General features: G+C 45.1%; 2 protein-coding genes across 2 annotated transcripts; one reads left to right on the top strand and one right to left on the bottom strand.

The window, feature by feature from the left end:
- Positions 1-343: 343 nt before the first annotated feature.
- Positions 344-18,083, bottom strand: LOC120821329 (serine/threonine-protein phosphatase PP1-beta catalytic subunit). Its single transcript, XM_040179754.2, has 8 exons — positions 17,095-18,083; positions 6,721-6,852; positions 6,410-6,640; positions 2,810-2,914; positions 2,497-2,568; positions 1,357-1,508; positions 1,064-1,198; positions 344-842 (listed from the first exon to the last, which is right to left on the bottom strand). The coding sequence occupies exons 1-8, from the start codon at positions 17,144-17,146 to the stop codon at positions 738-740; spliced, it is 984 nt and encodes a 327-aa protein (XP_040035688.1). The 5' UTR covers positions 17,147-18,083; the 3' UTR covers positions 344-737.
- A 1,018-nt stretch (positions 18,084-19,101) lies between these two features.
- rela (v-rel avian reticuloendotheliosis viral oncogene homolog A) lies at positions 19,102-27,505 on the top strand. The gene is made up of 11 exons (XM_040179748.2): positions 19,102-19,338; positions 20,941-20,976; positions 21,200-21,345; positions 21,791-21,936; positions 22,804-22,895; positions 23,220-23,354; positions 23,980-24,084; positions 25,246-25,461; positions 25,592-25,672; positions 25,762-25,845; positions 25,932-27,505. The coding sequence occupies exons 1-11, from the start codon at positions 19,332-19,334 to the stop codon at positions 26,702-26,704; spliced, it is 1,821 nt and encodes a 606-aa protein (XP_040035682.2). The 5' UTR covers positions 19,102-19,331; the 3' UTR covers positions 26,705-27,505.
- Positions 27,506-27,507: the final 2 nt, after the last annotated feature.

The raw sequence follows: 27,507 nt of genomic DNA, 5'->3' as shown, positions 1-27,507 counted from the left end.
CCTGAGCGCCAAACGGGGCTTTGTTTATTTAGTATTTAATCATGCTATCCATTTTCATACAAACACAGGCTTTACAAAAACTGATCTTGCTGCCTCATTGACAGTGGCCCTACGCCACTTAGTGGTGGGACGTCAACAATAACAAAATGGCTCTTCCAGTGGCGATGGAAGAAGTCCACAAACCAATGAGCTGTTGCAGACTCTGGGCCTTGTCTTTCTTCTAAATGTCCACTCAAGGTTAAACTGAGTATATTTGGTGTTTAAAGTTCACCGTGTTCCCATAAAACAATATCTTGCTGCAACTCAAGATGTAATGCTTTTGTTGAACTTAAGGAACCACACAGTCATTTCCTGTATTTATTGAAAACCCAGTGGTGTCTGTACAGGCGGGGGAGTAAGGAGATGTGGTAAATTAAACTAGTCGTCATTCTGTTGTCTAGAAAATAAAAAGCAAAAAGGACAAAACGACAAAAAAGCACTCCGATATGCTACAGAACGCCACGCTTAAGTTTTAACACTTGTTTTTAAAAATGTTACACAAATGGAGAGGAAAAAACAATCATTGGAGGAGGAAGATGAAGAAAAGAGTGGGACAGCAGTTCAGAAGGAGAGAAAACAGGAATGGAACATTAGTTTTGTTTGTCTGTTTCCTCTCTGCCATGTGCTGCTTCCACTTATTTTGTGTCACAGAAGAAGCCACCATGTTGGAAAAGGGTCTCCTCCTCACTCCGCCGTCCTCATCGCTTCTTGGGGGGCTGGGCTGTGCGGGGAGGAGTGGTGGGCCGACCAGAGTTCATCCCTCCATACTGGTACTTGGCTTTCTTCTCAGATGGTTTCAGGATCTAGTAGCAGAAAAGGAGGATGTGATACACAATTACACACTGTTGTGTGATGATGTCATAGAAAAGGACCCAGGTTTGGACTTGTGTCCCATCTTGTTTCATCAAGCACTTCAGAAGACATGTTGATACATCTTGAGACATATCTATACACAAACATATCAGCGGTGCTTTGTGCATGAGGACTTTCATTGCATGATCACTGTTGTGCTCTTGTGTCCCACCTGGAAGGAGCACATCAGGGTCTCATCCACGCTCATCATGCCGCCGGCGTTGTCGAACTCGCCGCAGTAGTTGGGAGCAGAGAACAGAGTTACCAGCTGTCGCTTGGCGAAGAACTCGTAACCGTCTTCCACCACCTGGGGGCGTGAGACACAGCACTGAGAGTCAGAGGGGGGGATGCTTTCAAAAAGACACGAGGCGGCAAACTGCACTTGTTTGCCTTTTAACAAACGGGAGTGTATGTTTCCAGGAGGTCTTTGAGTGGTGCCTGGCTGAGGGGGCGGGGGGGGTGTACCTGGTGGGCTCTGCAGATGAGGTCCAGGTCGTGGCGGTTGAGGAACTTGCTGACCACATCGGCTCCAAAGGTGAAGGAGACGCCGCGGTCGTTTTCCCCCCAGCCCTGGACGTCTTTGTCGGGGTCAGACCACAGCAGGTCACACAGGAGGCCTGCAGGGAAGAAGATGAACTGAATAATTATTGGGACCTCCACGCTGTGGCCCTGCATTAAAAACAATGGGCTCTGCTGTGAATCAAGTCGCCTGTGTCACATTTACAGTGTGCCGCGCATTGAAAAGTGTCTACACACATTGCCTCGCTCTCCGGACACAAGTTCTCCCTGAAAGACCATAAGAGGACCTGAGAAACGGCATCTGCTGGGGCCTCCACACTGGCGGCCTTATAAGGACAAGAAGCCACCGGTTTAGTGAAGACTCCACTGGTTTAGAAGGAACACACCACCGGGTGAGGAAAGGAGACAGCATCTTTTAATAACCTAGTCGTCATAAACGATGACATGATGTGCAGCTTTTCTCTCACGCAATATCAGATGTGCCCGACGCTTCCTAGGTTCAGATAGAAAGCTTGCACTGCTCCGGCTAAAAGGGGACCGAAGCTCAGTGAGGGCGGATTTCCTGTGCTGAAAAAGTACCAGCTCAGGTTAGCTTGGACCATGAGCTGAGAGGATGTACCTTCAGCACCCCCCCCACCCCACCCGACTACAAGGTACACCGTGTGATTCACCGTGTGGGAGACATGGAAGTTTTTTTTTCATTTGGCGATATTTTGTTGATTTTCCGAGAAGATTTAATTGGAAACAAAAAGAAGGCTACACATCCTAAACTTAGATGAACTAAAACCCTGAATGCGACAGAGTGTGGTTGAAGGACCGTCCAAATAGGACATCCTTTTTTGATTAGGATACGAAAATAACAAGTAGAAACCAACTCAAAAATCTCAAGTAATAAATTGGCCCAACAGTCTTTAAAACCTTGTGGTTATTTCATACTGACCATATAAAATTACATATCAGACTGTAGATGAAATAATGTTAATCACAATTTAAATTTCAGCTAATGCAAGCGTTGTCATTATTCACAACCTCATCCATCAGCTTACGTTGGTGTGTGTGTGTGTGTGTGTGTGTGCGCTGACTTACCTGTGTCGGGCACGTCTGTGGGTCTCATGATGCGTCTGATCTGCTCCATGGACTGCAGGTCAGGAGAGAGGCCTGTGGACGACTCAGAAGTCATTTGCTCTGCGTAGAGCCATAAATTCATTGTGACCCATTTCCTTCACATCAGATCCGTCAATCTGAAGTACCACAGGAACTCTCTGTCGCACTCATCAGGCAACACCCCGACAGGAGAGGCCCGGCGGCTCTGCACAGACCTCACGTTCACCAGCTTGAGCTACACAGAGCCTCCCCGGACAAAACGGGCAATCGGCTGGGTCTGCGCGCACACACCTACCTCCGTGGCAGCAGAAGATCTTCTCGTCCACGATGGCGGCAATGGGCAGGCAGTTGAAGCAGTCGGTGAAGGTCTTCCACAGCTTGATGTTGAACCTGCGTTTACCTGCGTGGAGGAGGAAGAGGAGATGTGGTGAACGAGAGCACATCCTGGTTTCATACTTCGATAACGTCTCTCATCTTTACGATTTGTGAACTTGAGTGAAGCTACAACGTCCATTTTAATAAATTTGGTCATTTGTCAATGATAATATATCTAAGAGATAATAATCCTTTTTAAGGCATGGCAATTTTATTTGTACAGCACACTTCCACAACAATGTAATTAAAAGTGCTTCACATAAAACCATTAACATCCAAACATAAAGCAAAGTAGATTTACAAGAAAATGGATTGAAACGTCTTATATCTTTTTAATGACTTTTGTTAATAAACTAAAGATAGAATCAAATTTGCAGTGTAGTTAATAATTGCAGAATCAAATTTGCAGTGTAGTTAATAATTGCAGAAAAGGTCAATTAAAGAAAGCAGCAAACAGAAGTCTTTAACCTTAAAAGGAGCTGAAGGACTCTGCAGACCTGCATCTTTCTGGGACTTTGTTCCAGATATGGCAGTTTTTAATAGCATCAGTGATCGAATCTCAGCGCTGACTTTCAATCGTTCATCCTCGTTAACGAAAACTATGACTTCGGTTTTATCTTTGTTTAATTGAAGAAAGTTTTGACACATCCAGTTGTTGATTTGTTAAATGCATTTACGCAGCCCTTGTATTGGATTGTAGTTCCCTGGTTATATAGTTATTTAGATGTGTGTTGTCTGCATAACTATGATGACAAAATGTTATTTTACACAATGTGAGCTAATGGTAGCATGTAGATGTTGAACCGAAGGGGCCCCAGTATTGAACCTTTGGGAACACCACATGTGTACCTGATATTTCATTTATTTTTCTTCAGCTCTGATGTGTAATTAGTTACGGACAAAGTACTTTTGGTCTTTCAAGTAGGATTCAAACCAGTTAAGTGCTGTGCCAGAGAGTCCCACCCAGTTGATTAGTCTGTCCAGTAGGATGTCACGGTAGACACAGTGTTAAATGCTGCGCTGAGATCCAGAAAAGATTGAAATTCTGCCATTGTCTGTTTAAGTGAATCTCGTTGAAAACCCTAACAAGAGCAGTTTCAGTACTGTGGTGCTGTCGAACAACTGACTAGAAGGCATCAACACCGTTATTTGCGGCCAAGAAGTAACTTAGCTGTTGAAAAAACACCTTTTCAATCACGTTAATTAAAAAAAAAAAAAAGAAGCAGGTTGAATATTTTCCTATCATTTTTCATTGATGCCGCAACTAAATTAGGCATCTGTAGGATTGGTTGAATATCAGCAGTTTGTAGGCCTTGTGGGAAGATACCTGAGATGAGGGGTGTGTTGAGATGAGATGAGAGCGCACTAGTAATGCAGTTTGAAAATATTTTTGAAGAAGTGTGTTGGAAGAATATCTAAGCAGCAGGAGAATGACTTCAGATGTTGTATAATGTCATCCAGGCCTGTATGGTTGATTGAATTAAATTGTGTCATGGTGTTTGAACGGATGTTATTCTGAGATCGGGATACAACATATGGTGTGGAGGCACAGACTGCTTGTCCAATTGTCTGAATTTATCAGTAAAAGAGGAAGCTAATTGATTGCGTGACCAGGTGGATTGAAGCTCAGCGCCCACTGACACTGGAGGGTTTGTTAGCCTGTCAACGGTAGCAAAAAAAGTGTGTGTTAATATTATTATTTTTACTTATTATGTCAGAGAAGTCAAATCCTAATTACAAAATCTGTCTTTATAGATCAGAGTGAGAGTGGACCTGGAGTGTCAGCCTGCCGACACTCTTTCAAAGTGTGGCAGTGTGGCATTTCCCCAAGAAGATCTTTGCTTACTGAGACAATTTTAGTGGGTACAACGTCATCAATAATATTTTCTACTTTGGAACTGAACCTGTCAACGAGCTCATTGACAGAGATGCAGGAGAGAGCTGGTGTGGAGGAAAACTTCTGTATAAATAGTTCACTGGTGCTTTCAGTGATTTAACGCTTTTTCACACCCTTGGTCGGGACTTTTGTGTGCAAGGAGATTGAAACGCAGAAATGATCAGAGTGCAACATCAGTAATAACAACCTTGGAAATGTTGAGGTCAAGAGTGTGTTCTGGGGATTATCAACATGGATATTCAAATCACCAAAAATAACAATACAGTCAAATTCAATACAAGTTATACTTGGAGGTTAACAATTTTACCCCCGACTTGTTAAGGCAAACTCCATCGGCCTTAAAAAAAATGTCCACGCTCCCAAAAAAGGTAGAACTTGTAGATAAAATGTATTGAGCGGTCAATACATGTGGTTGACAGCCAGTTGTTCAGCGCAAACAGCCTGCTGAATCGTTCATCTCCTCGTCTGACTAGTGGGAGAGGGCCACTGATAAACACCTCCGCATTGACACAGCTGACTGTGTTCAATAGATCAATGAAGTCTTGCTTCAGAACTTCAGACTCTTGTGTAATAATATCACATCCCCTGTATGCAAAATGATGTTTGTCATGGTGGGCTGGTCAGCCATTATGTCCATGATCTTCTCAGTATTTTGGTATTCTTGCTGCATATTGTTCTGACATCTTTATCAGCGTAGTCACCGACAAATGAGCCTCTGGCCCATTAGCTTTTCCTGCGGCCTTTACGTTCACATTTACTCAGCCCTTACTCTGCATTGAGAAGACAGTTGATCCAGGTCATCACATGGAGATTTAGCATCATACGTCATTGGAAAAAAAACTTATTTTAGTTTTTTTTAGTTCAAGGCTTATAGTCGTCCTGGGGGTATGATTTACTAGTTCCAGGGAGGACCAGCATTTTGATTAACTGCTACATAACCCTCCTGCTTCTTAGTAGGCCTGCTGGTGCTAGTTAGCGGTGTCTTAGCTTGCGTTTGTCCAATGTTTTGAGTCTATGGTAAAGTGGGATTTACATCCACGTTCACTTCCAGTCGGTGAATTTTGTTTCTAAGACTGTGATCTTCTGCAGGAGTTCGTAGTAGTCTGTGGAGAGTCTGAGGGATCCTGCTGCTACGCAGAGCTGAAGCAGAGCTGAAGCAGAGCTGAAGCGCCGTATCAGCCCCGGTCATCAAGTTAAAACTTAAAGCAGACTTCTAAATGTAATAAAACATTTAACTACAAACAATAGTTTGCTGCTACTTATTAGTGAAGATAAATGATACGTGATAAAATTACATCTGCTGGTCCGTGCTGAACAGAGTTCAGGAAGAGAAAGCGTCCCTTTTTTATTTATGGAATAAAAATCACTTGTTTCCCCCCTATATTCACCAAATAACCCCTGTGAACAAGTTTGATCTAAGGCCTCGACCAAAACACTATTTGGTTATTCTTTATTGAGTAGATATTCGTTTTAAAAAAAATTTGGTATCCCAATATTGGTTGATGTCTTTTACAAGACAAAATACAGTAAGCGATTTGGAAATTGCTACTTATTTTTTTAGAAATGATGTGTGTGTGTATTCCATCATACATAATAAAAGTCCTACGTGAGCGGCGCACTCACACTCGTCGTAGAAGCCGTAGATGCGGTTGATGGAGGCACACTCGTGGTTGCCCCTGAGCAGGAAGAAGTTCTCGGGGTATTTGATCTTGTAGGCCAGCAGCAGGCAGATGGTCTCCAGGGACTGCTTCCCCCGGTCCACGTAGTCGCCCAGGAACAGGTAGTTTGCCTCTGGGGGAAAGCCGCCGTACTCGAAGAGCCTTAGCAGGTCTGTGTACTGTCCGTGGATGTCACCTGGGGGACGGAGAGGAGGCGGTGAGCCGCGACGACCCCCGCGGGGGACCAGAGAGGACTTTTAACTAGGAGGTACTGACCACAGATTTTGAGCGGGGCCTCCAGCTCCAGGAGGATGGGCTGACTGAGGAAGATCTCCCGGGACTTGATGCAGAGGCCACGCACCTCCGCCTCCGTCATCTGTACGATCTTCCCTGGACGACATCCTCGCACTGTTGGGGGAGACAGTTGGAGATGGAAGACAGTTCATGGATCATACAATGGGTGTGTTTAGGACAAGCATGAGGAGCTGTAAGGAATTAATAGTGTTTATCTGTACACAAGAACTAAATATGGGGGGCAGGGTTTAGTCAACAGGCAGAGGACGGAAATAGCTGCTGTGGGTATTGTTGAGTGTTTTGGAGGCGGCTTCCTGTTGGGTAAGTGAGCCAAACAGGGAAAGTCTGTGTTCAGGAACGGGATCATTCTAGTAAACGCTAAGAAGACCATATCAAAACAGTGGATGTTTAATCATCAGGATATTCAGCATGAGCTTTAATACCTCGTTGCCAAAATAGAAGCCTCACAACTCTATTTGAATGTAAGCACTCATTTTCAGCCGTTATTATTACAGGTCTTAATGTGCTACATAGGGTTTAGGAAAGAAACGTATGCACATAAATACAGAAAATCCAAGACAACGTTCTGGCTGTCTTTTCAAAATATCAGGTAAAAATATATTATTTTGGCTATATGCAGAGTGACTGTACAAGAACAACCTAAAGAATAAATATAAAGGGAAAAAATGCAAAAAAGGCTCTAAACATTTTCACCACCAATTCATGTTTTAAATCTGTTCTCAAGCTATAAGGAAACTTACTTTGTTACTGTTCCAACTCCTAGAATGTGAGCTTTGTCTGCTTTTACAGTAATGGGGAGTTTGTGGGTGTTGGACAAAGATGACAGCATTTTCCCGTATGTACATTTAATAGAATCAAATAAAATGAAAAATCCAGATAAAATATGATAAAATCATGAAAACAACTATTTTTTTGCAGCCCAGAATTGAATACAAAAGGAGAAATAATATTCCTACTAGTCGACGCTTCTGACCTGCGGACATTAAATGGAGGATTGCTCCTTCTCTTAAAGCGTGTCCAAGTGACCCTTCGTGTGCCTGGGTGGCAACAGAGCTGACTGAGAACACCGCGGTCACAAGATACTGCAGCAGCATGACGGACATCACTGGGGAATCAAACCGCCGTGGTGAGGTGAATCCTGCAGCTCCACAGAGGAGCAGGTGTTTACAAGAAGACTGACGTGAAAGAGAGCGTGCGACAGGTGGGGATTGATCCCTGCAGGGGACTCCTGTCTGGACCTGGCAGCTCGGATGGTATTTTACCCCAGTTTTGAAAGGACAGCGTTGTGTGTGTGTGTGTGTGTGTGTACATGTGCAACATGACCTTGATACTTCTGCCTGGAGACGCAATGAGTCTGTCTCCACCGTCAAACACAACCTGCTATCACACCTGAGGGCACAGATCATTGGGTTGCCATAGTAACTTATACCTAACCTGCATGTTCAGAGTTTTGGACTGAAATGTTTGAAAGTCACATATGAACCATTCCCTCAAACCATACAAACTGTTTCTGATCAGTGACATTGAGGCAGCATTCACACAGAGGGACAACTCCACTTATCAACACACACGCTTTTATCGGGACCAAAAATCACGTTTAAATATAACAACACAGAGTGTCCACTGAGACGTGTGCGTGCCCACCGTCAAGAGGTCGATGTCACACCCTAAGAGCCACATGCACAGAACATGAAACAACAACAAAAACACTAACTTTCAGGGCAATACCAAATCACTGGAATAGCATTTTAGGATTTGAGTCCGAGCTGGAAATCCATCCTCTACTCTCATTCACAACACACTCCTCCTGGTCTGGAGGACACCAGGAACGCTCCTCTGCTGGGACAGGAAAAGTGTAAATTGCTATACTCTTGTGAATATCATTAGAATAGCATTAAGTACAGTTGTGCTCATAAGTTTACATACTCTGGCAGAATTAATGATTTCTTGGCCATTTCTTCAGAGAATATGAATGATAACACAAAAACCTCTCTTTCACTTATGGTTAGTGGTTGGGTGAAGCCATTTATTATCATTCAATTCATTATTTACTCTTTTTAAATCATAATGATAGTTAACATACCCTGGTGATTTTGGCCTGATAACATGCACACAGGTTAACACAAACAGGTTTGAATGGCTACTAAAGGAAACCATCCACACCTGTGATCTGTTTGCTTGTAGTCAGTGTGTGTGTGTAGAAGGTCAGTGAGTTTCTGGGCTCCTGACAGACCCTTACGTCTTTCATCCTGTGCTGCACTGACGATTCTGGATTCTGAGTCATGGGGAAAGCAAAAGAATTGTCAAAGGATCTGCGGGGAAAGGTAATTGAAATGTATAAAACAGGGAAGGGATATAAAAAGATATCCAGGGAACTGAGAATGCCAACCAGCAATGTTCAAACTCAAATTAAACAAATTAAGAAGTGGAAAATTAGGGATTCTGTTGAAACCGAACCACAGTCAGGTAGACCAACCAAAATTTCAGCCATAACTGCCAGGAAAATTGTTCGGGATACAAAGAAAAACCCACAAATAACTTCAGCTGAAATACAGGACTCTGAATTGAAGGCACTTGAAGAAAAATGGGCTGCATGGTCGAGTCGGCAGAAGAAAGCCATTACTACACAAATGCCACAAAGTATCCCGCTTACAATACGCCAAACAGCAGAGACAAGCCCCAAAACTTCTGGAACAAAGTCATTTGGAGTGATGAGACCAAAATTGAACATTTTGGTCACAACCATAAACGTTACATTTGGAGAGGAGTCAACAAGGCCTATGATGAAAGGTGCACTATTCCTACTGTGAAACATGGAGGTGGATCGCTGATGTTTTGGGGATGCGTGAGCTACAAAAGGCACAGGAAATTTGGTCAAATTTGATGGCAAGATGAATGCACCATGTTATCAGAAAATACTGGAGGAAAATTTGCACTCATCAGCCCGGAAGCTGCGCATGGGACGTACTTGGACGTTCCAACATGACAATGATCCAAAACACAAGGCCAAGTCCACCTGTCAATGGCTACAGCGGAATAAAGTAAAGGTTCTGGAGTGGCCGTCTCAATCTCCTGACCTCAATATCATTGAGCCACTCTGGGGAGATCTGAAACGTACAGTTCAAGCAAGATAGCCCAAGAATTTACAGGAACTGGAGGCTTTTTGCTAAGACGAATTGGCAGCTTTACCATCTGAGAAAATAAAGAGCCTCATCCACAACTACCACAAAAGACTTCACGCTGTTATGTAAACTTATGAGCACAACTGTATACCTGATCTCAGTTCCCATAGCAAGATGTTGCATCTCCCTTTGATAGTGAACGTGAGACCATCAAGGATGTCTGCTGTGCATCAACTAGCAACTAAATGTGGTTGCAAACAGTTTTAACCACAGAAGGTTTAGGTTAAGTCTTACGAGTACTCATCCTGACCCCCGTCGTTGCTTTCACTACTAAGAAATATATATGTATCCTTCATGGGAGGGTCTCAAGCTCACAGATTGCCTCCTTGAGGGTCAAGAGGCCACCTATCCAACGGACTTCCTTTTGTTGACTTCCCTTGTTTCTTCTCTACCATCTTACTGTTTGTTTTAATGGTGCAGCCGGTGTGTAAACTGTGGTTTCTGTATCTGACAACTAGAGCAGAGCGGCCCTTTCTCACGTAGACTGCCTGCTCCATTGAACCTTCTTTGCAAAGAAGAAAGCTTTAAAAGACACCGGCTCTCTGGAAAGATCTGTAGAAATGTCCTTCCGTGAGAAAGCTCTCCATGTTCCGATCGGCGTCTCCTAATTTGGTCCGGGCCATGTGTCGGTTCACAGAATCTCTCAAAAACGTTTGAGGTCTGGTCGCCCTCTGACCTCTTTGTCTATTTATTGTTGCATTGCATTCTTCGCTGAAGCTCCTCTTCCTCCTCTGGCTGACGTGAAGAGGACAGAGTTGTCTTTGCATTCCACACAGACCCAAACCGCGCTGTCCTACGTGGTCAAATGTTTGTTCTGGGTGGACTAGGACCAAGACCAACATTACATTACAAGTCATTTAGCTGACGCTTTTATCCAAAGCGACTTACATTACATTTTTAACCCATGGCTCTTACATTTTGCCCGGGGAGCACTTAGGGGTTAGGTGTCTTGCCCAGGGACACTTCGACATGGGACATGGGGCAGCCGGGACTCAAACCACCAACCTTGTGGTTCACAGCACACCCTCTCTACCCCCTGCGCCACAACGACCCACTCGCCATTAAAAACCACAATTCAAGCAAAGAATGAGAGTGACCTGATACTTTACTGTAACCTGGACTGTGTAGTGCTGGGAAAAGAACCAACTATTCACACATCCGCACAGTTGCATTTCAAAATAAAGTACAAGTTTCTTTAAGTAACAAATGCATAAAAAATGTGAAGTGACCGCATGTATAAATAGGTATTTTTTGTGATCGTACTGTGGGGTTGTGTATTGGTGTTCACACAGGGAGACCTTTTGATAAATAATAATCAGTGATGTAATGTGGACAGAATGAATAAGTGGGAAAGGTAATTTATAAAAATCAATAGTTACAGTAGAACAAAACATATTATACTACATTACAGGTCATTTAGCAGACGCTTTTATCCAAAGTGACTTACATTACACTTTAAACACATGGCTTTTTCACATTTTTGCCCGGGGAGCAATTAGGGGTTAGGTGTCTTGCTCAGGGACACTTCGACATGGAACATGGGGCAGCCTGGAATCGAACCACCAACCTTGTGCTTCCCAGCACACCTTCTCTAACAAATATTCCCATTGCGACAAAATAAGAGCACCAACCAAAACGGACTACTGAATATTTGTTGTTTAATGATTCTGAAAATAGTTGGTGAATTTTGGTGAAATGCAGCTCTACAAAAGGACTGTGTTTGATGCCTCTAGTAACACCGGTAAAATCCAGCTACGTGACCCTGGGAGGATCTCTCGGTTGCTGCCCAACCCGCCATTGTCGAAACACACCACAGACACACAAACTGACCAACTGAAGACTGAAAAAACGAGAGAGAGAGAGAGAGGAGAACTTGAAGGCATTACCAAATATGGGCTGAGTGGAGGAAGTGAGCGAGTAGGTCGGGGCGCAGAGGGGCCCATGAAGGCTGTTTGGGAGGCAAAGAGAAGCAAAGCGGGGCTCTGTGTGACCCGACTCACTTTACCAGTATTATCACTTTCCATCCCTTTATTTCAGCGGCTGCACTATTTTAATGTCGCAGAAACAACATTTCTAGAGGCCTTCTGGTTATTTCGTGAGCTGAAGGCCTCTAGACCGCTAAATGCCGTCCTACACACTGTCCCTTTAAGACATAACAGCTGACGGATAGAAACAAAGTTGAAAAACAATGAGCTGAAAGTCAGAAGGCAATTCTTTCCCTCTTTTTTTTTATACATGTTGATATTGTTCAGCTTCAACAGTTTCACTTAAACTGCAGAAAAACACAATTTTACATCTTCTCTAATTGCCACGCAAACATGTTTTAAGGGTGTTCACAGGGGTGGAGCACAGCCGGGAGCAATGAGCAGGTATGACGCGTGTGCACCAACAAAGATGCTCCGTCAGACCTTTTTAGCCCTCCACGTCAATTCTCTGCCAACTGGGCACGAGGCCAGCGGCACGCCCCCACCCTCCCCCCCGGGTCCATTTGACCCTCTCCCACGTGGGGACCAATGGAAAACACTGACCCCTCAGTGAGCGCACTCTGGCGAGGAGTCTAGGAGCAGGAATCCAGAGTGCGATGGCATTTTTCAGAGGGCGTTTTGTTCGCCTCTAAGTGTCCCGGGGTGAATGGCGTCTCTGTGGGGCCGAGGAGAGAGGAGGCACAAACAAACAGGAGCCAAGGAAAGAGGGGGGGGGGGGCACAGAGGAGAAGGAGCAGGCTGAAAAGCTCGGGTGAGCTCGTCGGTGCCACGTTCGGTGCCAGGGCGCGAGCGCTCCCCGCCACACAGGCTCCACCATTGTCGTTTGCGTAGCAGAACGCCACGCAGCGGCAGGGTGACGCCAACGCACAAGGTGCGATGAGAGCGCACAACACCGGCCTGTTGTCGAGCTCTCGATCTTGTTGACCGCTCGCAGAAAAGCTCTCACGGACCAGGAAGCGGTGAGAAATCCCGACCAATCAGTGACGGGCACCACCGCCTTCTCGCACAAATAAACAACGACAGCGGCAACCGCTCCAGGATACACGACTCTCTGTTAGAGCCCGACGTTGTCACATTTATCTTTAAATCCCTGAAATGTAGCGTGTCGAATGGCTCCATTCAACACGCTACATTTAGGTTTGGTAATTACCTGTATTTTAGGATTGGCTACTGTTGGTGCTAGTTAAATAAATAATAATAATAATAATAATAATAATAATAATAATTGTTAATTAAACAAAACTAAATTCTTCACCTGTGCCTTTTTTTTAACGTTCCCGTAAACGAGGGCCACAAGAGAGTCACTTTAAAAAAGGACAGTTGTGATTCCCGTGGAATCAGGTACCTCTCCATTGTTATTAGTTCAACTGTGAGCTATAATTTGAATATTTTCATTTCTTAACCTTGTTGTCAAACCCCTTTAAAGGAGGCAACTGTAGCCATATTTTAAAATGTACTTGTACCAGCACTACTGGCTCCAACTTCCTTACTGACAAATGCCAACGCCTGAGACATGCAGGTGAACAGGGACAGGAATGGCCTTTGGAAAGAAGTCACGCTCTCATACCGGGTTAAAGCTCGGCTTGCGTCTCATCTTATTAAACTACATCTTTCCATCGCACCTCCGCCGCTCTTACCGGTGGGCGTATGGGGGCCGTCGGATGGATTGGGCCACACCTGTGCCGCCCGGGCCAGACAGAGGCCCCGTTGTGGCTCAGCATGGGCTGACACGGCTCACTGTGGCGCACGGGGCAGGAGGTGGACAGTCCGGCTTGATGAAGGACTGCTATGAATATTGTGAAGACTGCAACGTCAGCGCTGACTTGGTTGTGAAATGTGAAACACGCTGCAGATACTTTACTACAACTGGTTTCCCACAATGCCTGTGGAATGTGGCCCTGACCGATTGGAAGAGGCGTGAACCCTTTTGCGAGGTGGATGATGTTCTACAAGTTTGAGCATGCCACAATCCGTGTCACATTACTACGGCATTTGCTCGACGCTGCCACTGTCCCGTTTGTCAACAGTTATCGGAAGCCTTGAACGCGACATTTTGGCCATTTTGGCCGTCATCTTTGATTTTTGCAACCAGCGAAGGGATGTGACCATAATTGGACTGTGGAGGCTTAAGTCGAGAAGCCGTATACGGATCCGATAGAGACCCGTCAGCCCCGTCCTAAATACTACCCTGCTTTATGCTTTTATACAACCAGTCTCCGCCCCTGATGGACATATACAATGGAGATAATGCAGGTTTAAGGCCCTTCCACACGGGTTTCACTCTCAACCAGAGGTCGCCACGCGGTTATACATGTGAACCAGTGACAGGACAGGACCTCAGATGGCGTAACGTCTACATACAGGGAGACAGCATGAATGCCATTTTATTCAGGTCATGAGACAGCGAATGACGAATGACAAATGAAACCAGAGAGACTAAAAAACGTGGCCGCCGAGGTCCCCGAGGAGGCCGCGGTGACTGTAAACCACGTTGTCACTTTTTAATCAGAACGAAAATGTGAAAGACCTCATTGGCGAGCAGGAGCAACCCCCCCCCCCTGGCGGTGTCACCAAAAGGGTAAGTTAATTTCTACCACAGACAGCTGTGCCTGTTGACATTTAATAGGAGATCAGTACATGTTCTAAGTACGTGGACTCCCGACTGGCACCAGCGCTCACTGAAGAAGTGAGATCAGCCTGCGTTTCAAGTGTTAAAAGGAGCTGCGTTTTATTAGGTAAGACTTCTGGAGCTCAGTGTTTACCCTTCCGTTATAACAGGGCCCCATCTTCTCACCCCCCCCCCCCCCAAAGAAAAAGTCTGGAACTAAACTTTCTCTCCCACGCACGCCAGTTTCGCACAGACGCATGCGGAATATGTCCGTGTAGGCGCGCATGTGACACTCGCGCCAGTGGACAGAGCACCAATGTACTGACCAGACTACAACTACCCAACTAAGTGAACCGACTCAAAGGTGCTCAAAGGTCAAGCCCTCATGAAAACATTTGAGTGGGTTTCGGTCCAGGGGAAGGTGATACAGGAGAACACGGTTAGGTTCAAGTTTAAAAAAGAAAAATCTTAAAATTGTACTAAAATCATAGAAAATGTGTGTTTTTCAAATGTATTGCTTTAGTTTCTGTGATACTGTGAATGCATACACTCCATTGACTGTAAACAAGGAGTGGACGTAGTCGTCATAATGACCCCAGTTGGTAGGTGGACGGATGTTCTCGAGCTTCGAGTTCAGCAATGTTGTCGTTGTTATCTTCTTCTTTTTTTTTTGGAAGCGATGAATGGAAGTTACCATATTTGGAATGTGGAGGAGTGATGCAGAGACGCCACGTACTGCCCCAGTAAAGGCATTGACCCGTCAATCACGCTTGCCCAGCGCGAAGCATAACCTGCTTTATGGTCTATTCTATTCTAAACTAACCATTATTTACTAAACTAACATCACGCTGTATTGAAAAAGACGTCAAACTAGATATTAAGACCATAAAAATAATTTGAACACCTGTGGTTTAGCAGATTATGACAAGAAGCTTTAGGAACGGCGTTTCCGTGGAGACCGGTCCTTTTCCAGTTTTAAGTGCCTTCTGGCAAAGTTCTTGAACAGCTTGCAGTCAATCAGGATTTAGCATTTAGGACCTTTTGCCTCCCAGTTGGTATTTTCACAGCATAAATGAGTCAGCCGGAGACACATCAGCTGTAAGTGGAAAGAGAACATGGCGGACAGAAGATGGATGGTTGGAAGTATTCACAGCTCACATCTGGAAAACTTTAGCGCCAGATCTCTCCAATTTCCTCCACCGAGGTTTCCTAGCCGTAGCATTAAAGCAGCTAAATATGCAGCCAGCTAACAATCAACGGCAGGGAACCTCGGGCTCACTTTGCTGTTACTGTACAGCTGTCACACAGACACACAGGATTATATAACCGGTCCTAATCAACCCAGATGATTAGGACATACTGACAGGCTGGTGCACATCTGTGCTGGATCATTAGCATCCACGCTGCCAGACTGTGTACGTTTCACACACACTGAACGTGTGCATCGAGACCCGCAGACACAGAGGGACAGTGTCTCTGTGTTATCGGAAGGACGGATCAGTTCCGTCGTGTCAGGCTCCCTTATTTAGCACTGCTCGGAATCCACAGATAGCGATGGTGGAGGACAACAATGCATTCTTTGAAAGCACTGAAGTGACTTTAGTGCAGCCTCAAACAACCAAGTTACATCCACACATGAGTTAGATCCCAGAGTGGACGCACAACGCACCACAGGCCCTTTTCAAAATCGTTGCCATCCAAAACCTCCTTTTATCAGTGACATACAAAGAAATATTCATCGTCTCCATCATGACCGAGCTCAGGAGATGATCTGCGCTCAGTGACAATGAACTAATTTGAAGGATAAAAGCTCACATCTGTACAGTGTTGTGTCAAACTGAAAGCACTCAGCTCCCCTCACTGGATATGGAATTACAAAACACAACCCGGTACAGGGTACAAACTCTGGAGGTCCACTTTTCAAGTGGAATGTAATCAAACACTGTGGCTTGTGTAAACATCACCACTCAGCAATACTCCCATATGAACAGCAGAACCCTGTGACGTCAGACTTCATTCAGATGACAAATACTTCCGCCGAACCCCAGCTGAGAGCTCGGCATCGTTTCTCTTGGCGGAGGACAAACAACACAGATCCACACATCCACGCTGGGGGGGGGGGGGGGGAGGGGGGGGGGGGGGTGTTAGGGGCGTTCGAGGGTTTTCTAATGTAAACGCTTCTTAAAACTGGTGGTTTTAAGGTGCGCGTCATGGTGATGTCAAAGTGTATCACAGGTATGACGACATCCACGAAGGCTACGATCATCCTCTAAGTTGGGAGTTCGTTCGTACCCGCCCGGTTCGGCACCAACAGTCCTGAGACGTTTCGATTCAAATTGTGAACACACGCTCCAACTCAGTTCATGGACACTCTCACGTCCCATCGGGTATGATCTCTATGCCTCCCTGACAGGACTGGCCCGGTATGCGGACACACACGGGACACCCGAAAAGCGTTTTTTTCTAGTCGACTGGAGTCCCAAACAAGCCGAAACCACCCTGAAGTATTAAAGCCTCCAAAACCCGGATAGAACGACAGTGGTTTACTTTGAAAACTCACCCTCCAAAAGCCTGGAAATCAGCGAGTCGACGTCCAACTCCCCCTCCGCCATTTCTGTAGCAATCAGCTGTGCCCGCAGTGGCCGCAGTCTGGAGCAGGCAGCGAAACGCGCCGCCAACCTCCTCCGCTCCTCCCACCGGCCTCCGCTCCTCCCACAGGCCCCCCGCTCCTGTTAAGGACTGGTGCGCTGCGTTCAAGTACACCTCAGACAGTCTAGCTTTCATCGCAGAAGAACGGAGTTGGGGAGATAGCTTTGCATATTGTAGCGTGTTTTACGTTCATAAATGTATGTGGTTCTGATTAATGTTACTGTTACGTAGGCCAGGGTTGGGGTACCACCCCTTCCGGGCTAATGTGTGTAGTTTCGGGGAGCACAGGAAGGGGAAATTGAGTTCTGACTAGAAAATGACCGGGTGTTGAGGAATGGCGTGGCTGTGGCCGACAACAGGCAACAATAAACCCGAGTGATAAGAAACTGGCTCTTTATTGACACGGAACGTTACAATATTATTATTTAAAATCATAGTCATACCCTGATGTGTGGGTTTATTTTATCTATGCATACAGGCATTACTCTGCATTCATTTCCAAAAATCAACAAATATCCATAGCCTTTATTGCTATAAGTGTTATCAATGAAACAATTAAATAAAATATAGCAGCAGCACAAGAAATAAAAGCCATGCAAACACCACCACCAGTACAAATAGGATCCGTAGGTACGTGGACGAATCACAGTTGTTGATGCTTTTCCAAGCATGCATTCATCTTTTTTTACCTGCATTACTTTAGAGTCCAAAGCAGCTTGTTACTGAAAGCATCAACAAAGCAGGCATTGCAACAGCTCAGTTCGATATTACATTGTAAAAGATAAAAAAAACTAAGATGAACTAAGGTCTGATATTTTTGGTATTCCTGATCAACCTGTACCCAAACTAAGCTTTACATTATGAAAACAAGTAGTTCAGTTCAAGTCCCTAAATATGTTCTGGGAAATGCACGTTGATGGCAGCAAAAGTCAGGTGGTGATTTATTCACCTACAGCGCCCTCCTTTGGTCAGAATATGACCTGTATGTATGCGGGGTCATCTGACGAACAATTTGTATGACTTTTTATTCCTTTGAACAAAGAAAGTAAAAGACAAATAATAAATATTAAACAGAAGTATGAGGAGCCCTAAATGTTTATTGACGCTATGTGCCCATCCCCGGGACACAGATGTTTGCAGAGGTCAGTGTAACACTCGGTCCAGGTTATGACTAAAGCCTGAAGTTATTGCCTCTCCCACTCAAACGTATTTTCTTCTTGCTTTAAAGTGCGTCATCTGGGTATTTCCGCACTGTTCAGAGTGGATGGTGGCAAGTTACAATGCAGAGCAACAGCAAAGAGAACAGATGAGGTTTTCCTTCAAAATAAAAGTTTGAAAACAAAAACATGTGCTATTACTATGACTTAGTTGGTACTCCTTTTTTTACGACTACATAAGCTATCACTAGTAACGTAATTACTTTTTACCGGAGAGTGTCATCTCCATTAACCCGTTCAATTAATCAGTTAGGTCGCGACTGATTAGTTTACAAAGTTATTAAACATGAAAATGGCGAGCACTTTGGTGCTTGGACGCTTTTTCAGTAAAAATCCAAAGATTTTTTAAGGGTGTGTGATTGATACTTTCAACTAAAGGTCACAAGAAATGTATTTTTTAATGTAGTTCTAACAGTGTCTAAACTACTATATAAAGTGCACAGCTTATATTTAAAGGCCACATGTATAGCTTTTCTTTTGTTAGGCATTTATAGTATAGTAGTCATTTATAGTAATAAAAAATACACATTTCAATCAATGTTTTCCTTATTGATGTTCTTATTATCAATGGCTTCATATGTATGCATATATAACGTATATTTGCTTTCTCAGTAAGGCGATTATTTAAATCGGATAGATACAAGGGACCTTTCCACATTTCGTTAGTGCTCCAGTGTGACTTCGTCCTAAACGATCCGTGCGCTATTTACCGGAAACCGCGCCGCGGCGCCGCGTCGTCCAGCTTTACTGCCGCTCCACCGTCGTGCGCGGAGGTGGGTGGAGCGGAGCCACAACAGCAATGTCGAGAAGTTTTCTGAGTCCTCGCTGTCGTGTCTGCGGCTCGTTTTAGCTGAAAACAAACGAATAAACACGACTAAAGATAAACAGTTGCGTCGACGGAGAAGCGGAAGTCGGACGCGCGCACGCAGACATGGAGGGTGAGTGGAACGCGGCTCTCTTCTCCGCCTGTTTACTCTCTTCACACCGTGGAGGTGAAACTGCGGGGAGTTGTTTTCTGCGCACAGGGAAAGCCCCGCTGTCTCTTTGCGCTCACAGGAGGAGTCTTCCGCTCCCGGGCAGCGAGCAGTCGCACCGCCGGAGGAGCGACTCTACTTTAATTAAACGTTAAATCTGTGGCGAGCGCGAGGCGCGTGCTGCGCGTCAGGCCCGCTGCGCGAGTCCCACCTCACGGTCTCTGGAGATGCCAAACCTGGTTCACAGATCTAGCGATGTGCTGGCGTTCCGTCTTTTTATTGTAAAAAACTCATTCTAATGTATGATCTCTGTTGCTGTTAATACATCCCGCTGACTTCGGCTGAGGTATAATCCAGCAGGTAGCGTTGGTTTCAAACACAAACCATGTTATATTTAAGATTGATCCACGCCGCGCGCAGCCGCCCACCATATTTTATTAGTGGGCGGGGATTATGGGAATGGTCCTCAATGTGGTGTAAATTACGTGTCTCACGGGAGGAATACCGAAGTTGAACATTTTGGGCCGATAAAATAACTTCCCATGTTTCTACTTCATATCCCTTTTCAATTCCACCTGAAAGACAAAAGCTTTTAAATGTAGTTTGTAGTTTGATACATTATTAATAGGTTTTTCCATATGGCAACGGTAGACAGATTTTTGGGGGATTTTTGAAAGTAATGACTACAACATAACATTAAATGATCTAATGAATCAACATAAAAAAGACAACAATATGTGAAAGCAGTGTCAGCATTTGTTTTGGCTATCTAAGTCAAAGTGAGTCCCACACACACAAATGTCTGGATGCTATTAGTGCATTCAATGATTGGTGAAGGCCAACTGGTGGTCGACATTTTACTTTCACTTTCACTGCACCAGAACCAGTAAGTAGCCCAGGATGCCTCTCAAATAACAAGTCAAAAGTCGAAATTATTACACACTCATAGTCTCTATTGCCTTGTCTAATTTAAAAATCACTTACTAACCTAACTTCATTTAGCTAAAAGACTGGACAGATTCTCCTGTGATCCAAATTCTATGAGTTATGTTGGATGTGACAACTTCAAAACATCTCTTCCATACTTTCACATCAAACAAGTCCAACAAGCTATATGTTGGAGCTTCTGCGTCACACCTCACATTTATGAATCTTAACAATTCATTAACCTGAAACCAGAACCTGCTTGTTGCCCACAATGGAGGCTCCTCTCTGCAAGGTGAGTAATTGGACACCGATACTCCACCCTGCCCGTCAACATTGTTTGCTTTATTCTGCACTTATTCTTCCTTTTTTTGCTGCACTTGACCCAGTCTGTAATTCGGATTTGTAGTAACAATTTAGCTTGTCTCAGCACCCTTTGGCCTAATTTGCCGCTGCACTGTCCACCAAGACCACAGCACAAATGACAAACTGGAACTAAACCACAAATATGTGCTGGAAGCAGCCTACGTTTTTTTCTCCCTCTGTGCACTATGGTTGGTACACCACTAATCGCTCTAAAGACTTTGACTAACGACTGGTTGACGTGTCTTTTTTTTCTCTTGTCTTTTCTGTCCACCACAGGTGTGTTTAATTGGTCCCTGACCCCACTCAACCCAGGTAAGAAGCCAGTTCCCGTAACCTCAGTGTTCCATGTGAACCAGCGCTGGACGTCATGAGTAAACATTTCAACACTGTGGGCCGGCGATTGCTGTGTTGACACACTGATTTGAGCGAAGCGCCGTAGACGGGGAGGGGTTCACAATGTGAATGCTGTGTTTTTTTTGGTATGTTCCCAAATACAGTATCACCGCAGTTATGCCACATTGTCCTTCTCCCCCAGCACAAGCAGGGAGCCCCTACATAGAAATCATCGAGCAGCCGAAGCAGCGAGGGATGAGGTTTAGGTACAAGTGTGAGGGACGTTCAGCCGGCAGCATCCCCGGAGAGAAGAGCAACGAAAGCACCAAGACCCACCCAGCCATCAAGGTGAGCTGGAGCATGTCTTAGATTACACAATAGCAAATACATCAAAGAGGTGTTGGTGCTGTAGGTGGATTAGATTCTGCAAAATCTCTTCCTTTAGTACTTTTTAGTTTAGTTTAGTAGTTTTTTTGTCTGTTATTACTTTCATCGGTTCACTTTCTATTCTTTATACATTATGGAGTTGTGTCTATTGTCATTTACACGGAGGAATTATACAGTTAAACAGATGAAATAATATTATAAATCCCACACACTCTGCTCCTGGCTACTAGCTGTTCAGTGTGCCAAGCTAAATATTTTTACTCAGTAGGCAACTTTTAAGGTTTTTCTTTAAAAATATTGTTGCCAGTTCAAGAAGCTAACCTCTCCCAACAATGTGGAATAAGAACAATGTTACATAGCATGACATACTCGGAATCATTCAAATGCAACACGTTCCCCCCCACAGCTCCACAACTACAGCGGCCCCCTGCGCGTCCGCATCTCATTGGTGACGAAGAACGCGCCGTACAAGCCTCACCCCCACGAGCTGGTCGGGAAGGACTGCAAACACGGCTACTACGAGGCCGACCTGCAGGAGAGACGCATACACAGGTACACGGGCCCGGGGGGGGTCGGGGGGTCTGAATGCAGCTCGACATTAATACAAGGCGGCGTTTGTTTCAATATCGCTCTAGATAAGGACGCCGTCGTTTTTGGGAGGTGACGTGTTTGCCGTCGCCGTGGTAAAAGTTTGGGGTTTGGAGAAGAGTGAAACATTAACAGCGAAAAACCCAACAGACGGCCAAGTCGAGGTGACCTCTCCCGGCTTTCAGTGTGGTGTCCTGTGTGACGGCGTTACAGGCAAAGATGTAGGAAAGAAAGCGCAACGACGGCACCCTGCAAAATACTTTTATTTACATAATGGTTGAACCTGATATTACGTCCTTTAACCATGTTTCTGAGCACAGAGAGCTGTGTTTACCAAAGAGTGTGATGAAGGTTCAGCGCATTGTGATACGGACTGATTAGATCATCTGTTGTTCACATGGAAGAATGTACGCTAACGCGTTGATCAAAGGTTCGAACCAGTGATACAGCTCAGCGATGTGCTGCTGTGGACGGAGGGCAGCAGCAAGACCCATTTTAGACGCCGAGAAATGTATCATCAGTTTTAAGTGTAATCTATATTGGGAATATTTTGAGACAAACCCAGCTTGAGACAAATCAGGCGGTCCTCGTCGGCCGACATCAGCTCGTCAAACTCGTCCAGCGCAGCGGGCCGTTGGTTCATGTTGCCGGATGCGATGTCAATCATGCCTCATAGAGTCAACTTTTTTAGACAGGAAACTACCAGAAAGTCACACCACGGTCTGGGCCACAGTGTTTTGTTCCACCTAAAAAAGAAAGAAATTGGACACATGTAGGAATTTATAGTGTTTAATTAGAAAGAACAGGTTCTTACACTGCATTTCATTACAGTTTTCAGAATCTGGGCATTCAGTGTGTCAAGAAGAAGGATGTGAATGAGGCCATCACCTGCAGGCTGCAGACCAATAATAACCCCTTCAACAGTAAGTGGCGGTGCCTGGAGAGGAGGGCGCACAAAGCTTTCTGTGTTGGTCTTTCTCTGCTAAGTCCATGACCAAAGACTCCATCGTTTCTCTGAGCTACAGCTGATATTTCTGTCATTCAACCAATTTCAAAAAGAGAATTTTTTTTTAGCAAAGTGAGGTTTCTATTCACTTACGTTAGCAACAGGATGTTTAATTGGTTAGCGCCATTCCTGGCTGATTTAACCCTGATAACCTACATATGACCGGACGCGGTGCTCTGCCTCACCGAGGTGTTTGCCTGATTGGGCCTCCTTCCCTTTCCTCCGTGTGTCTCGGCTGCAGTCCCCGAGGCGAAGGTGTGGGAGGAGGAGTTCGACCTGAACTCGGTCCGTCTTTGCTTCCAGGCCTCGTTCACTCTGGCTTCAGGGGAGCAGATCCCTCTGGACCCGGTGGTATCGCAACCCATCTATGACAACAGTGAGTGGGCCACACACACACACACACGCGTGTGCACACACAAGCACATCTCCAACATGTATTGTAAGCAGGTTCCCACTCCCGCCTTTTCATTGCTTTGTAACCTGTGATACACTTAGACAGTGTTCCTCTGTCCGTTGGAACCTTTCTTATAAGCCTCAAAAAATGTAAAAGCACTAGCCTCGATCGAATCGATTCCTCTTCCGCTGCTGATCGCTTCTCAGCTTAAATTACTACACAATAAAGAGCTCTATTTAGAGATAGTCTGCGTATGAAGAATGTATTTTAATTTATTAAGATTAGTTATGTATCGTGTCCAGAGTTTCCATGGTGCTGTGCGGCAGTCATGATCAATTAAATGACCACAGTTTTGAACTCACAGTAGACAAAGTGAGCAATAAGCTTTTTGCTTCAAAGACAAACCATATAAACTGCTCCCAGCGCTTTTATGTACAAACCGGTAAAAAAGGAATTATACAGAGGGAATGAACATTTTTGGCTGCGATATTAACTTGTCCAGCCCAAATTCCTCTTCATTTAAAAGATGTCTGTTGTAAATCCAAAGCCTGTGTGTTGTACTTGTTTGTATGTCTTTGTATACATGAATGCTTTTCCTCTCTAAAAGGGGCCCCAAACACGGCGGAGCTGAAGATCTGCAGAGTCAACCGCAACTCTGGCAGCTGCAAAGGAGGCGACGAAATCTTTCTGCTGTGTGATAAAGTGCAAAAAGGTACAATATGTCTGTACTGTGCGTACTTTTCTCAGAAATACTGATAGAAACATGTGCTGTGTGCTTCAAATTACAACCCTGACTGATCCGGCAATTGGCTCTAGGTTCATAGTGGGGTTCTATGCAAACAATCATAATCTCTTTTAAGCCGCACTAATACATGTTTCTACTTGAATGGTGGATCAAATGACTGATGTTTAATATGAAGGTGTTACTCTTTGTATGATAAGCCGCTCTGAGCCTTTTTTTAACACGCTTTCCAGTCCCAAGAGCTGCCATCACTTATAGGCATCATAGCTTTTAGCCTAAAAAACCCTCCTGTTTGACAACCTTAATAAAGTAATGATGTCACTCTTGTGTTCAAGGGCCAAAGTGGGGGGGAAAAAGCATGCTGCTCTAAATATACATTTCATCGAAATAAAAAGCTATGCTCTTAAATAACACATCCTCCACACAACCCGTATGAAGTATATTTTTGGCCACCGCTTGTGAGGTTTCGCCCATCACACTGCTGGGTAACGCAAAGCAGACCGTCAATCACAAACACACTCCTCTATTACGCTTCTCCTTTTTCTTCCTTTCGAATAAATTACTAATGGATCATGATAATTAACCACCTCCCAGTGTGTGTGTGTGTGTGTGTGTGTGTGTGTGTGCGCGCAATGTTTTTTGCAGTACGCTAATAGAGCTATTCAAACAATCTGCTTCCCTGCACCGCGGCAACTCTTTCTCTTCCTGTTTCCTTTCTTTAGATTATCTCTCACCAACATTTGCTTCCAATCTCTTATTTCTCATTTGTATTATCAACAGAGCAACAAAGAAATGTTATCTTAGATCAAACAAAGTCTTTTGCCTGGAATTGGCTTATCTTTCTTTACTGAAAGACTACTGAGATGTTGTAGACCAACCAATAGCTGATAACACTCAGTAACATATAAACTCAAAGTACAAATAACATTTTTGGTTACAGTATTAAAGATTTGATCCCTCATGTTACATTATCCTTATCAAGCTGACGTATAACTTGGTTATCTTAATAACTCAAAATCTAAGGTGAAAATAGCATCTGTATTTTCTGATTCGGCAATCACAACCTGAGGTCTCGTTGCCAGTGTGGCAACTGCCGCTTTGAATGTACCCATTTGTTCCGTTCCTCTGCAGAGGACATCGAGGTGCGCTTCTTCCAGGACTCCTGGGAGGGGAAGGGCACGTTCTCCCAGGCCGACGTCCACAGGCAGGTGGCCATCGTGTTCCGCACACCTCCTTACCCCAAAACTAACCTCAGCGAGCCCATCAGAGTCAAGATGCAGCTGCGCCGGCCCTCTGACCGCGAGGTCAGCGAACCGATGGACTTCCAGTACCTGCCGGCCGACCCAGGTGAGGGCCAATGTTCACTCCACAGAACGTGAAATACATTACTGATGGAAGCTCTTCCTAAAGGTGTTATCGAGAGAGGAATTTTCTGCTCTACTTTTTCGAATTGCTTATTAAATACGCTCCCCTTCAGATGAATACAGGCTGAGTGAGAAGAGAAAGTGTACACGGGACATTTTCCAGGGCCTGAAGCTGGGCTCCATGCTATCTAGTGGTACGTTGATTGCGGCGCAGTATTTATAAGACAGTATATCATTTTTTTGTTGTTGAAAAGTAATGTAACCATGTCCGTTTTAAATTCAGTGACTGGGCCACAAGAAAGACCCCACATCGTCCCGATAAGGAGGACCACCGCCGCCAACTCTCAATCAAAGAACGCACAAGCTAGTGAGTCTGTCGCTTTATTTGTCTGGAAGACGTCGAGGTGGCCTTTGAATACGTGTCGCAGTAACACTTGTGTGTGTCTCCATCAGCGGCGCCGCCCCCCGGTGCCAGTGCAGCGAAGCCCCAGCCGTACTTGTATCCACGGGATCAGCTGTTCCCGGTCCAGCCCAAGGTGGAGGCCTCCAACTCCACCGCAACCACAAACCCGACGTGGAGGATCATGGAGAGCCTGAACCTGGGCCCCAAAGTGCCTAACTTTACAATGAGCCAGGTCCCAGCCTCCTGCCCAGTTACCACCACGTCCACTGCCAACCAGGAATACTCAACCGTCAACCTGTCGGACCTCCATCAGTTCTTCCCGGCGTCCTCGGTTACAGTCCAGGAGACCACACCTTCTCAGGTCGGTGGCTCCTTTCCCCACCTGTCGTCGATGGTGGACGACGACATCCCAGAGTTCCCCAGCTTTTCCGAAGCGCAGGCGCAAGGCACCCTGGACCAGCTGAACATGGATGACTTCGAGGACCTCCTGAATCCCAACCTCCTGAACGAGTGCGGGAACGGCACCTCGATGATGCCGCAGGTTTCGTGCCAGCAGGCCGCCGCGCCCAGCTGTGCCACCACGGCATCCCAGAACATTTCCGACCCTGGCAGCATGCCAGGGAGTACCTGGATGAATTACCCCAACAGCATCGTCCACCTGCTCCAGAACGAGGGCATGATTGACGTCACATCCGGCAACATGAACCAACGGCCCGCTGTGCTGGACGAGTTTGACGAGTTGATGTCGGCCGACGAGGACCGCCTGATTTCCATTTTTAACAGTGGAAGCCAAGCTGGGTTTGTCTCAGGACACCCAACTTAAAAAAAAAAGTGTGAAAGGGATTTTTTTTTTTTTTTTTGAACGGACATATTTACATAGACCACTCGAATCTGGCCTTTTTAAAGTTTGGAACTTAAACATCTAATAGAGCTTTAAGAGGCAGAATGTAGCAAAACTGCTCTCAGGCCCCCGTCAAAGGGTCTTTATGCTGTTCAATTTGTGGGCTTCACCTGCTCTCTGTATACAGTTTAACTGACAAATCACAGGACTGTTTTGAAATGTCATCGGCCTTGTTAGGAGTCAATTCTTAAAAGCAGTCGGAGCAGATGCTCTGCTAGGGGCCTCTTCAGATCCTTTCCTGTGGAACGTTCGCCATGCTCATGTACTCTCCATTGAAGCCGTTTGGGTAGCTCCCATCAGTGTTACTGTAATTCACTCTGAAATGTGTACATTTGGTGTGCCTTTTAATTTCAAACAAAGCGGTCGGTAATTAGGTCTGAGGCTCATCTATGCAAATGATCCCATCGTCCTTGTGATTTAATATCCCCATGAATTACTTTGGAATGTATTCTGAAGGTCGGCGGTTACTGACCTTAATTTTGGTTTGAACTGAATTGAGGTCTACACAGAAGTTAAAAACAACATTTACAAGTGCATGCTTATAGCAGTGAAGCTGTATCCGTGCTCACTTTGTCGGTCTAATTTGCTGTAGTGAAAGATAACGCTGTTTTGTGATGTACTGTATGATGTAAACCGCTTATAGTATATGCACTCTTGCTGTAATTAATGATTCTGTCAAAATCACCAAAACCCTTTTCCTTGCAATAAAAACCACGACAATAAGA

This window comes from Gasterosteus aculeatus, chromosome 7 (genome assembly GCF_964276395.1).
Source record: "Gasterosteus aculeatus chromosome 7, fGasAcu3.hap1.1, whole genome shotgun sequence".
In the NCBI taxonomy this organism is placed as follows: domain Eukaryota; kingdom Metazoa; phylum Chordata; class Actinopteri; order Perciformes; family Gasterosteidae; genus Gasterosteus; species Gasterosteus aculeatus.
This window is presented reverse-complemented; position numbering and strand designations above follow the sequence as displayed.